The following is a 13,467-nucleotide window of genomic DNA, read 5'->3' on the forward strand; positions in this document are numbered from 1 at the left end:
GTCACGTTTCCCTTCACTACTGCATTAAATGATGTGCTGAATATTCTGTCCAATGTGTTTTATTGGAGGGAGGGGCAAGGAAAAGGATGTGCAACCGAATTTCATTCAACTTCCAGGAGAAAACCTACAAAGCTCGTTCTTGGATTTTACTATTTTGGGGGGGGCAGCTGAATGACTGAAATACTATTGCAGGAGATTTGGACAAATGAATACCCTAATGTTACATGGAGTCTTTTTGTTAAGAAAATCACAACAAAGGATCAAAAGTTACACAATTACACTCAAACCTAATGATTCCTAAAGGAAAAAAAAGTTTGAAGGAATGAAGCTGTCACGTTGAACTCTTGTCAGTTTATAAAAGCAATATTAAGACAGACATTTTGTGTTGATCGTAGATTTTTTTCTTTTCCACAGGTGAAGAAAGCATGGAAGCTATTTTGTCGAGACTGAAGCTACTTACCCCTGCTGAACTCAGACAAGAAATTCTCGGTGCTGGATTGAACTATGGGCCCATAACTTCAACAACCCGCTTCATTTTTGAGAAGAAGTTAGCCCAGACTTTGTTGGAGAGCCAGGGAGGGGGCGAAGCCGATAGACCTCCTGAACTAACCAGTGATTCAGCAAAACCCGCAGACGGCAGTGCTTTGTATAGGCACTCCACGGATGCGTCTGACTGTAGCTCCGTGGTGCGTCCTGGCAGTCCCCATCCGCCTAGTGATGCCAGTGCCAGCAGAGATGGGCATTTTGGATACGATGTGGGACTGAACCCTCCCGACGAGGCAGCATTGTCAGACTCGCCAAAAGATGTAGTTGTAAGTGACTTACAGAACAGTACTGAGCAGGCGTCCGGAGGGTCAACTGCCTCCGCTTCACTTTATTATGGCGTTTGTCCAGTCTGGGATGACATACTGTCCAGGAATGGTAAGTCACAAAATAGTATAGTTATGCCTAATGTAACCTTATCAGAATTACGTATTGCATTAGTGATCATCGTTACAGTGGAACCTCAATGGGCAACTTTGAAGTACCAAAACATCCTCATCAAGATCTCCTGACGGATTGTTGCTAGGACTGGGGAATTTTAGCTATGCGGAAAGACTGGACAGGCTGGGGTTGTTTTCTTTGGAACAGAGGAGGCTGAGGGGAGACATTGAGGTGTGTAAAATTATGAGGGGCCTAGATAGAGTGGATAGGAAGGATCTAATTCCCCCAGCAGAGAGGTCAATAACCAGGGGGCAGAGATTTAAAGTAATTGGCCGAAGGATTAGAGAGACGTGGAGGAGAACTTTTTTCACCCAGAGGGTGGTGGGGGTCTGGAACTCACTGCCTGAAAAGGTGGGAGAGGCAGAAACCCTCATCACATTTAAAAAGTACTTGGATATTCACTTGAAGTGCAGTAAACTACAGGGCTACGGAGCAAGAGCTGGAAAGTGGGATTAGGCTGGATCGCTCTTTTTCGGCCGGCACAGACACGATGGGCCGAATGGCCTCCTTCTGTGCTGTAAATTTCTATGATTCCATTTGCACTCAACTGTGGAGCAGGACTGAGGGAAGGAACTGGGTGATGCAGTGGGTTATAACGTTTTCCCTTTACTTCTGGGACCTGGGTTCAAATACAGATGACAATAATAGGGTCGCGATTTCTTCCCTCTGATAGTCACCCGAGTGCCAAGTCAAATTAATTTCAGTGGCCTGGTAGCACAAAAATTGGCTGCACACCGTCTTTACACTTAGTTTCGGCACCTGTGCCAGCAATTGCTTAGATTTGCTTTTATGTTAATGAGCTCAAAGCATTTATTCTGAAAATGAAATGAGCGATGAAGTGACGCTTGTCGTACAGACCTGCACAACAGATGGATTTTGACAAGTCAGGATACAATTTTTCAAGCTAAGGCTTCAGCACCTCCGAACAAAATCGATCCCATGTTGCCGAAATCAAAGACCTTTTTGCAATCAGAAGTGTAAATTTCAGATGACGATGTTAAATCAGTGAAATACCCTATGTATAGTGGTCACATTCGTCCCAAAAGCTATCTTCCTTTTGCCGGTCTAAAAATGCTGAGCTGTACTCCTGAATCAGCAAACCTGCCGTGGTGGTGGTTCTTACCCCGGGGGTGATTCAGCTGGATGCAGTATAAACTACACACACATTGCTGATTCCTGTCGCTTTCTTCTCCTGTTTGTTGGTTCTTCTCAACCATACCACCACTGACCTAGCATGCTATTTATAAATGACATTTATGCTTGAACATGCTCATTGAGTATGTTCACACAATGAACAAAATAATTGTGCTGTGCATTTGTGTGTTCTCGTTTTGGGTGGAGGGGCATGAGCATGGCAAATTTCTGCTTTCATCATCTGCTACTTCTCACCAGCTATTTGTCTTTTGAAATCTGCTCGTACGTTTTATGTAATTCACCTGATGGTTTACGTATTGATGCCTGTGTGTACATTATGTGAGGTTTTTTTGTGTGTGTGGTAAGCTGGAATAAGGGCAAAAGAGTACCAGTAGGATAGGGAGGAACTAGCAGTCTAGACACATCTGAAGCATGTGGAGATGTATCTCATTTATTCAGTAAAGCAACAATAAAAAGGTGCCAATCCCATTAAACAGCAGTAACAAATTCAAATGTTAGGCACTGCAGGTTATCACTATAATACTAAAATTCAATATTTTAACTCGCTTATCCAGTGTTTTGTAATCCATACCTGCGCTGATAAACTGGCAGATGGCATCATTCACACATTTGGTAATCCCGGTCACCATTTTTGAAGGATTTCAATGCAACATTACTTACAACCGACCGGGCATTTCAGTCAGAAAAGCCTTGCTGATTGTTTTAATTTGACTTGTGGTCAAAATGGTGATGCTGACTTGGACCACTAGTTCATGCCTGGTTGATCATGTTTGATTATATGCTCTTCTTGACACTGTTCAGCTCTCTGACACCTTGCAGAGGGAAGTAAATTGAACACAAAAGGGCAGGAAGGAAAGAGACCACAGAAAAAGAATAGAGAGAAAAGTAACTGGAGGAAGCAACTATTTAAAAAAAAAAAAATAACATGCCAAGATGACAAAGATGTTTTTCACGAATTGTTTGTAATCTGGAGGACAGCTGTAATGTTTCACTGCTAATCTGCTCTGTCCCTTTAAGGTTCAGGGATCCCCCCTGAAGGCATGTCTGGCACATAGCACTGAGGAAGGGTCAAGGCCATGGAGCATCTATCCAGTGAGATCAGAGACTCTTAAACAATTTTCCCCTCTATATTGGAAGTAAGGGAATCCAGGTGTATGGGGATCGGGCGGGAAAGTGGAGTTGAGGTAGAAGATCAGCCATGATCTTATTGAATGGCGGAGCAGGCTCGAGGGGCCGTATGGCCTACTCCTGCTCCTAATTCTTATGTTCTTATTCCCCATTCCTTCCACTTTTGATGCACTGCAGATGGTTTGAAATACAGGAATTCTTAGAATGAGCCTCCCTTTTCAAAATTAAAACATTTATTGTTTACTTCTAATATCCTTTTGTTTTTCCATTGTCCTAGTGACTTCAGGTAGGCAGGGAGTTGGCATGAAAAGATGATAGAAACATAGAAGATAGGAGCAGGAGTAGGCCATTCGGCTCCTCGAGCCTGCTCCGCCATTCAATGAGATCACGGCTGATCATCCAAACTCAGTCCCTGTCCCTGCCTTCTCCCCATATCCCTTGATCCCTTTAGCCTTAAGAAATATATCCAACTCCTTCTTGAATATATTTAATGAATTGGCCTCCACTGCCTTCTGTGGTAGAGAATTCCACAGGTTCACCACTCTCTGGGTGAAGAAATTCCTCCTCATCTCTGTCCTAAATGGCTCTAACTTCTACCGCTGCACTATAGAGAGCATCCTGACAAACTGTATCACGGTATGGTATGGCAGCTGTAGCTCCCATGACCGGAAAGCCCTGCAGCGGGTAGTCAAAACTGCCCAACGCATTACCGGCACCCGGCTACCGACCATATAGAGCATATATATCAGAAACGCTGCCTACGGAGGGCACGGTCCATCATCAAAGACCCTACCCACCCCAGCCACAGTCTGTTCGCCCTCCTACCATCTGGAAGACGCTACAGATGCATTTGCACCCGTACGACCAGATTTAGGAACAGCTTCTTTCCCAGGGCTGTCATCCTACTGAACTCCACAAATAAACACTAAAGCCTGCACATCTGCCAATGCACTTTATTATGGTCATATTTATGCTAATATACTGCAAGCCAAATGTATAAATGTATGTTGAATGTTTAAGTGTCCTAATCCAAATTGTACACTCTCGGGAGCCGCAAGCCTACATTTCGTTGTACTGCACTTGTGCACCAACAATGACAATAAAAGTTGATTTGATTTGATTTGATTTGATTACCCCTTATCCTTAGACTGTGACCCCTGGTTATGGACTCCCCGGCCATCGGGAACATCCTTCCTGCATCCAGTCTGTCCAGTCCTGTTAGAATTTTATAAGTTTCAATGAGATCCCCTCTCATTCTTCTAAACTCCAGCGAGTATAAGCCCAATCGACCCAATCTCTCCTCATACGTCATTCCTGCCATATCGATCCGATGAACCTGATCACATAAGGGGTCAGAATGAACAAACATTGTTAAACCAGCCTGATGGCTGATTACTGAAGCACTTTGGACCAAAGACTATGCACTGAAATTGTTAGCCATCCCATGCTGTAGCAATTGCAATCCTTCTCAGCTAGTTCTGTCAATTACATCTTTTATTCCCCTTCAGGTTGTCATTCCTTACCCCACCTCTCCTGAAGCAGGCTAGTTAAGCTAGATTACTGTTCCACTGGCTGCTGCTCTTGTGTGAGCCTGAACAGTAAAGGCCAGTACACTATTTGAAGGGGAGGCCATCACCGGTGAGCCCATTCCTGTTCTATCCTTGAGTCCATACATGAATATCCAGTTGCTAGCGATGAGGAGCAGGAACCTAGCTCAGCAGTTTTTTTCTCTCCCTCTTTAGTCAGAAACATTTGAGATCAATGTTGGTGCCTTGCTGCCACCTTATCTGAGATTGGATAAGTCAGCACAGACGAGGGATCAAACCTCCGACCTTTGTGGTCCAGCACATTTACCCTTGGATATTGCAAGTGACTTGGCAATGCATGACATTGGCAACAAATCCCATTCATTTCAGCCGTAGTGCCATTGCTGCACAAGAAAGAAAGACTTGCATTTATAGAGTGCCTTTCACGACCACCGGATGTCTCAAAGCACTTTGCAGCCAATGAAGTACTTTTGAAGTGCAGTCACTGTTGTAATGTGGGAAACCAGTACCACAATTCCCCTTTGGTTCGCCGAGGCAATGGAAATGCAGCACTGATCAATCATTCACTGGAACAAGCCACCTGTCTTGTTCATTGAGAAAGGGAGGGGGGAGCTCGATAATTACGCAATTTTTAAAATGAATCATAATTCAAAGTAATTATTTTTTGAAGCAGTACAGTAAGTGTTGCACCCTTTTCCGTATAATAAAATTTAGTTGTAGTTTGAAGTGTAATGCCACCTTCAAATTCAGCTTAAAAATCTTGGTGTGGTTTGAGTGTAGCAGTAGGTAAGAAATACTGCGCTAATGAACCTATAGAAAATAAGCTGACTGTATGTGTATAGGATGCACAGGCAGTGGTAGAATGCCAAGATTTGTTCTGTATTACAGGGTGAGGGGTATAGGTGTTTGAGTTACAGATCCTTTCCTCTCTGACCCTGATTTTGCTCTGTGGGGGATGAGTTTTATCCTTCACTCCAACCCCGGTGGATTTCTAACAGAGCTGCACACAATCTGACTTTAAGGCCAAAGTTGCAGTTTGGGTTTATTGTGTTAGGAAACTACCTGCAACCCCCCCCCCCCTCCCCCCCACCCCGGCCCTGGAATTCCTGTCAGTGGAGAAGGGTGGGGGTTTGCTGAGGTAAAGCTTCCTCCCGTGGGACCATGACATTCATCCCAGTGAAGAGGTTTAGCTGCAGCTTTGATCCCAGATACAGAATTCCTCTCTGGGTGTGGTGGGTGGGTGCTTTGAGATTTAGAGTTCCCTTCACCAACCGAGCCCTGCGACTGCTCTCAGTGTGGGGGCAGGAGTTCTATCGGAGCGTCCAAGGCATTGGGTGTGGTTCGTCCTGGGTATTTCACTACTGCTGAGTGTGAGATAGCAGCAAAGAGAGTTGTCCATTACTCATTCGAACAGCTATGGGAAATTAAATGAAAGAATTGGTACAAGGCCGCGATTTTGTTCAGGTGAGCTTGTTCATGTTATGACTGGGCACGTCCACGGTTCTTTTAATGGCAGTTCCCCACAGAGCCACTAGTTGGCTATTGCCTGACAGCATAGGGCAATTCACTATAATGTGTTTACTATTCCAAGTCCTGCTTTCTGAGTTAAAGTTTCTGTGGCTTATTTATAACGGTAAGTAGCCATTTATGTCACCTACAAACGTAACAGTGACCACATGCAAATATTGTGACGTTTAAATTGGACTTTGCCATAGTGTGCTAAGCTTGTATTCTAATGTTAAAATGTTTGGCAACCCAAACTGGGAAATGGTTCCCCAATCCACTATCCATCATAATGGCAGTAAAGATGATTTTCGAGACATGGAGCTGTTGGTTGTTGTGATTGGCGGTTGCTCTACGTGAGCATTGGCTTGGCAAATCCCCTTTTGTGATTGCATTCTATTCTTCCTCACCTTCCCCCAAAACAGACAAAGTGCATGTATATTTGGAGAAGAAGGAAGCTCTTCAAGCTGTAAAGATGATGAAAGGATCGCGGTTCAAAGCTTTCACTAACAGAGGAGATGCTGAAAAGTTTGCTAGGGGTATTTGCGACTACTACCCCTCGCCGAGCAAGTCAACCGCGTGCCTATCTCCATTGAAAGCCGGTGCGATGTATAACCGAGGTAAAATTATTGTCTTGTTTCCTGAGGATTTCGGGAGTTGTGTGCTTTTCCTATCATTCGCCACAAATTTGTTCGACTTTCACATTTAACAAAAAAATCTGTTTGTGATACTTTTCTAAAAGCAAATTGGATATTTAGGAGAATTATTTCCACTGTTCTAACCTTCATAACAAACAAATTCACAGTGAAGCCAGAAGGTAAAATTATGTACAATAACTTCTCAGATTTTGACACTGGATCGGATAGACCAATCTTAACAGTTACTGATAAATTTTGCACAACGTAACTTGTTTTTGTATTGCAGTAAATGCTACTTTGAGCACGAATCTATTTTCTCTCTCATAAGCTAGTGCAATACTTTATCATAAAATACTATTGCTAGATGTATATCCTTTATTATAGATCACACAAGTATAATATGAAGGAGTAAACTCCATGAAACGATTTATTTTTCTCAATTTTTTTCCTCTGTTCCCCTCCTGAAAAACAAGTCTGCCACGGTTCCCATTCATAAGAACATAAGAATTAGAAGCAGGAATAGGCTATAAGGCCCCTCGAGCCTGCTCCAGCATTCAGTAAGGCCATGGCTGATCTTTGACCTCAACTCCACTTTCCCGCCCGATCCCCGTATCCCTTGGATTCCTCATGAGTCCAAAAATCTTTCTGTCTCAGCCTTGAATATACTCAATGACTCAGCATCCACAGCCCTTTGGGGTAGAGAATTCCAAAGAATCACAACCCTCCTCCTCATCTCAGTCCTAAATGGCCTACCCCTTATTCTGAGACTATGCCCCCTAGTTCTAGACTCTCCAGCCAGGGGAAACAACCTCTCAGCATCTACCCCGTCAATCCCCCTCAGAATCTTGTATGTTTCAATGAGATCGCCTCTCATTCTTCTAAACTCCAGAGAGTATAGGCCCAATCGACTCGATCTCTCATAGGACAGCCCTCTCATCCACTTTCTGGGAACCTCAGCTGGAGATGTGAGAATGTGAATGTCATGGACAAATAGCCTCGCAGCACTCCCTGCCCAAACTTTCGAATGTAGAATGGCTACTTGGGCATAGTACTGGAGGGCCAGCATTCTCTGTGGAAGTACACACTGTACCGTTCTAGGAGAGGAGTGGTCAGAGAAAATTGGAGAAAACAAATTGTACTTCAGCAATCACATCCTGCTTGGATAACGGATTGTTCCCAGTTTAAATTTGAATGTCTGCACTACTAATGGAAGAGCAAATTGTAGATTTGCTCTCGTTTATTTTTGGCTGCTGTTGCCTATCTCGGTGATCCTGTTGCTCCTCTTTCTGCACTGTTCTACAGGCTGATCATTGCATCAAATGGTCAGAAAGGTTCTCTCACCAGTCAAAACAGCTGACTGATAAAAGTGGATTTTCCAAACCCAAAGAGTAAGAATATCAAGGGATGGAACAAAATATTTTTTTAAAATTGGATTACTATGTCAGGCCCATGTTTGCCCTGCATTCTTCAGAGAATTTTTGCGATTTCTATCCAAACCTGTGGAAATGTACAAATTATCAGTAAAAACTCTGATTAGAAGGGAGTGAAATACAACCTGAGAAATGTCTATTTCAATTTGTGGGGGAAATATTAGTCCTGATACAGGATACGTGTAGTTCCCAGAGAGGATATGGGAAAGATTTTAGCATTCATTTACTCAACGTAGAGCAAGCTATCCAACCAGGAAAGAATTGCAGCTCTTCCTTCTCATTTCTATGTGAGTTTGGTAATACTGTCCGCTGATCCTTTTAGTAGGAACGATGAACAAAAGTAGTCCAAGGATGTTCTTTGGGCCACTACTTTTCTTCGTCCTTCTGCTTCCCCCTCCCTGCCCACCACAGAAAGAGCTTAGTTTCCCATGGAGAACTGCAGGGCCAAATACTCCTTGCCACTACTCTGCTATTTGGAAAAACCAATGTACTACATCGCCACGCAGTCCTATGGAATAGCACTCTTTGCTTTGTCTTGTAATACAAGCTTTTCTCATACTGAGAACGTTACAGTAACTTCAGCAGTTTTGAATAAATATGTGGCTCAGTTGGTAGCGCTCTCGCCTCTGAGTCAGGAGGTTGTGGGTTGAAGTCCCACTCCAGAGATTTGAGCACAAAAATCTAGGCTGACACTCCAGTGCAGTGCTGAAGGAGTGCTGCACTGTCGGAGGTGCCGTCTTTTGGATGAGATTACCTGGTCATTATCACATTGCTGTTTGTGGGAACTTGCTGTGCGCAAATTGGCTGCCACGTTTCCTACATTACAACAGTGACTACACTTCAAATAATACTTCATTAGCTGTAAAGCGCTTTGGGACATCCGGAGGTCGTGAAAGGCGCTGTAGATACAACAGTAATGAGAGTTGAGTTTCCCATCAGGGTACAGAGGGTTTATCTGAATGCTTTGAACGTTTTAGAAATGTACTTCTTCCTCCAGTCAAAGTGAAACATTTGTTGATGTTTTTCTGCTTATTTGAATTTTCTGTCAGATGGCACGAGTTCTCTGGAAGTCGAAAGCACTAACAGGGAGCGAGCCAACAGTTACAAAAGCCCACGCTCTCAGGACTTAACATCCAAGCTGCGGAAGGCCGTTGAAAAAGGAGACAAGGCTGCCTTTCTTGAGCTTGTGTGGAGTAATCCACGTTACCTAATCGGATCTGGAGACAACCCTACAGTTCTACAGGTTTGGAGATTATAATCACCTTGCAAAGCTGAGTCATGGACAAGACCGATTCAAAATATTTTGTTGCTTGAACCGTAGCATGATGATCACTGCCAGGCCCTGTTACTGAGTAGTTCAAATACTGCAGGAAATTACTTTCACTTTCATGAACAAAAACTATATGATTTTAAGAGAGTGAGACATTGGGAGGGGCATAAATAAAAAGAACAAGTTTGTGCAGTGGTTACTGGAAGCACTGTCCTGACATTGCATTGTGCCTGGAATTGAGAATGAAAGTTGCCCGAATCTCTCAGTCATTTTGCTGACATTGTTTTTGTGGGTGATGTCAACATTTTATGGTTTGTGTGAATTTCATTGGAAGCTGGTCATAGCTTGGGCCGGCTTGCTTTGACCCTTGTGATTTGGAATTTGCTACTCCTCGCTGGCCTGTTACTTACAACTCTCGGGCTGCTCCAGTAGCTTATAATGGTCGATGGACCTTGTTGCATGCAGGGAACAGGATGCCGTGAAGTTGCATTGCTGAAGCCGCCTTTTCTTTCTTTAGGATGGGGACAGGTAATCAATTTACCTGCACAGATTTGGCTGAGCAATTTAATACCTCAGCCCTGTATAAATGGAGAATTACCAGGGGGAAAAAATTGCAGGGCTGTGAGGAAAGTGCAAGGGAGTGGGTCCTAATTGGATAGCTCTTTCGAAGAGCCGGTACAGGCACGCTGGGCCGAATGGCCTCCTGTACTGTATCATTCTATGATTCTTAAGCATGCGAAAGCGTTTAACCAAACCAGGTAAGCACGCTGTACGGCAGAAAGTGGAATAGGAGTCTTCTGTTTCTTAGGAACTTAGAATCTTGGTTCACTCATCGTTGTGTCATGTTTGTGATTGTATCCAGAGTGACTTCAGGTTCACCAAGTATCAGTCTATGATCTAAATTGCTGACATTTCCAATTCCTGTTATGCACAAAGGGAAGATTATACATCAGTGCTGTGATGTCACACTTAAGTCCCCTGTTGCCTGGATACGTTGGGGGGGGGGGGACATTAAACTTATTCCAGAGTGAGGACAAACACCCAGTTGCAATGACACACACACCACCAAATGTGGCGAGGTTTTATTTTGAAGGGGAGGATAGGTTAAGAGGCCAAGTTTGCACCTAGTAGGATCAGTAGGACAGCTCCGAACACTTCCTAGTATCTGGTTATCCAGCTTGTTGGTGGAATCCTGAAAGAAGTCACCTACCTACTGTCTCGGCTAGGGAATGGAGCGCAGCACGGGGGCGCGGGAGCTGGAGGGGTAACGGCTATGCGACAGGAGGATAAAGAAAATAAGTTTCCTAAGGGAAATAAAACATTTCTTTTATATAAACTGCAGGAAGGATGTCGGTACAATGCTATGCATGTCGCTGCTAAAGAGAATCAGCCTCACATTTGCCAACTTCTACTGGACACGTTGGAGAACCCTGAATTTATGCTGCTGATGTATCCAGATGATAATGAAGTTATGCTGCAAAAACGCATCAAATACATAGTTGACCTTTATCTCAACACACCTGATAAAGTGGTTGGTATTACATTTCCCCCCCCCCCCCCCCCATGAATGTTGATGTGACATGTGCTGTTTCTCGAAAGTCTCTAAATAAATTAACAGACAGGTTTTGCCTGCAATTAAAGATGAGCGTTGATGGTTCTATTAAAAAAAACTATGCAAAATGGCCAGCTAATTAGATTTGGCTACACTGGGCATGATGTACCCTGGACCTCAACCATGTCAGCTGTGGCTCAGTTGGCAGCACTCTCCTCTGAGTCAGAAGGTTGTGGGTTCAAGTCCCACTCCAGAGACTTGAGCCCAAAAATCTAGGCTGACACTCCAGGGCAGTACTGAGGGAGTGCTGCACTGTCAGAGGTGCCGTCTTTTGGAAGAGATGTTAAACCAAGGCCCCGTCTGCCCCCTCAGGTGGACGTATAAGATCTCATGACACTATTTCAAAGAAGAGCAGGGGAGTTATCCCTGGTGCCCTGGCCAATATTTATCCCTCAATCAACATCACTAAAGCAGATTATTTGCTCATTATCACATTGTTGTTTGTGGGAGCTTGCTGTGCACAAATTGGCTGCCGTGTTTCCTACATTACAACAGTGGCTACACTTCAAAAGTACTTAATTGGCTGTAAAGTGCTTGGGGATGCCCTGAGGTCGATTTTATAAGCTGAAAGTAGATACATTGGTCTGCCATGTTCAGTTGTAAGAATTCCATTTATAAAACATCTGATGCAACAAAGCCCCTCCGAAAAACCTTTACTTTTACTTTCAGGTTTTTGACACGCCATTACACTTTGCCTGTAAGTTTGGGCACGCAGAGGTGGTTAATGCATTGTGTTCACATCCTGATACCATCAAGGTTTCAAAGAACAAGTATGACCATACTCCTATGGAGGTAAGGTTTCAGGATTTTTTTTCCCTTTAAATAATACTAAATTGAAGTTTCTTTTATGAGCAAAACAAAGATGGTTACTCGATTTTTTACTCTCACAGGTGATCTGCGAAAGGAGTAAAACTAAATCTGAGGAGATAAAGGAAAAGATCAGAGAGTATTTACAAGGTTAGTCATTCTGTGACAAAATGGGTGCTGTGCCAGTGAACAATAATAATTACTATAACAACAACAACTACTTGTATTTATATAGCTCCTTTAACTTCGTAAAATGTCCCAAGGTGCTTCACAAGAGTATTATAAGACAAAACGTTTGACACCGAGCCACATAAGGAGAAATTAGGGCAGGTGACCAAAAGCTTGGTCAAAGAGGTAGGTTTTAAGAAGCGTCTTAAAGGATGAAAGAGAGGTAGCGAGGCAGAGAGGTTTAGGGAGGGAATTCCAGAGCTTAGGGCCGAGGCAACAGAAGGCACGGCCACCAATGGTTGAGCAATTATAATCAGGGATGCTCAAGAGGGCAGAATTGGAGGAGCGCAGATATCTTTTGCGGGGGGGGGGGGGAGGTGGTGGGGGCTGAAGGAGATTACAGAGATGGGGGGGAGTGAGGCCATGGAAGGATTTGAAAACAAGGATGAGAATTTTGAAATCAAAGCGCTACTTAACCGGGAGCCAATGTAGGTCAGCGAGCACAGGGGTGATGGGTGAAAGGGACTTGGTACGAGTTAGGACATGGTTTTGGATGACCTCAAGTTTACGTAGGGTAGAACATGGGAGGCCAGCCAGGAATGTGTTGGAATATTCAAGTCTAGAGGTAACCAAGGCATGGATGAGGGTTTCAGCAGCCGATGAGCTGAGGCAGGGGCAGAGAAAGACGATGTTACGGAGGTGGAAATAGGCGGTCTTAGTTACGCTGCGGATATGTGGTGTGAAGCTCATTTCCGGGTCAAATATGATACGAAGGCTGCAAACAGTGTGGTTCAGCCTCACAGATAATGTCGCAGTCTTTTTGTCCGTGACAGGCAATGATCCCTTTAATTTTTCTTTTGGGTGCGCGGTCCCTTTAAAATTCTGCGCATGCGCGGTTTTTCCAATTGAAGAGCCGGCGAGCTGGCTGTGCAGGAGGTCCAGAGCATTGCGTGGCCGCGCAGCTTAAAGGGAACATTGGTGACAGGCCTTCTGGCTAATCTGAAGGGCTGGCCCGTTAGTGATGGGAGGTCTGCAGGAACATGCATCACCGGAGCAACATAGGAGTGATAGAGATCCAAAATGGCAATCCTCCATGAGACTCTTACAGTGCTGCTTTCTAACAGGCAACATATCAACATATGTACTTCCGACTATATTGTCAAACGGAGGGAAGGGAAAGTATGTTGAACAGAAAGTACTCCCTCTAGACGTTCCTGCCCCTTTA

At 44.1% G+C, this 13,467-nt stretch overlaps 1 protein-coding gene across 1 annotated transcript in view; it reads left to right on the top strand.

Annotated features, from left to right (window-relative positions):
• ankle2 (ankyrin repeat and LEM domain containing 2) overlaps positions 1 to 13,467 on the top strand; it is a 51,037-nt gene that overhangs the window by 12,807 nt on the left and 24,763 nt on the right. The window contains exons 2-7 of the mRNA XM_086011953.1: positions 415 to 921; positions 6,743 to 6,937; positions 9,435 to 9,628; positions 10,998 to 11,186; positions 11,937 to 12,059; positions 12,158 to 12,224. Of these exons, the coding sequence (XP_085868079.1) occupies positions 426 to 921; positions 6,743 to 6,937; positions 9,435 to 9,628; positions 10,998 to 11,186; positions 11,937 to 12,059; positions 12,158 to 12,224 (1,264 nt within the window). The 5' untranslated portion in view covers positions 415 to 425. The remainder of the gene's footprint in view (positions 1 to 414; positions 922 to 6,742; positions 6,938 to 9,434; positions 9,629 to 10,997; positions 11,187 to 11,936; positions 12,060 to 12,157; positions 12,225 to 13,467) is intronic.

The sequence above is a fragment of the Somniosus microcephalus genome, chromosome 19, assembly GCF_052327205.1.
Source record: "Somniosus microcephalus isolate GS21.2 chromosome 19, FLI_Smic_1.0, whole genome shotgun sequence".
Lineage (NCBI taxonomy): Eukaryota > Metazoa > Chordata > Chondrichthyes > Squaliformes > Somniosidae > Somniosus > Somniosus microcephalus.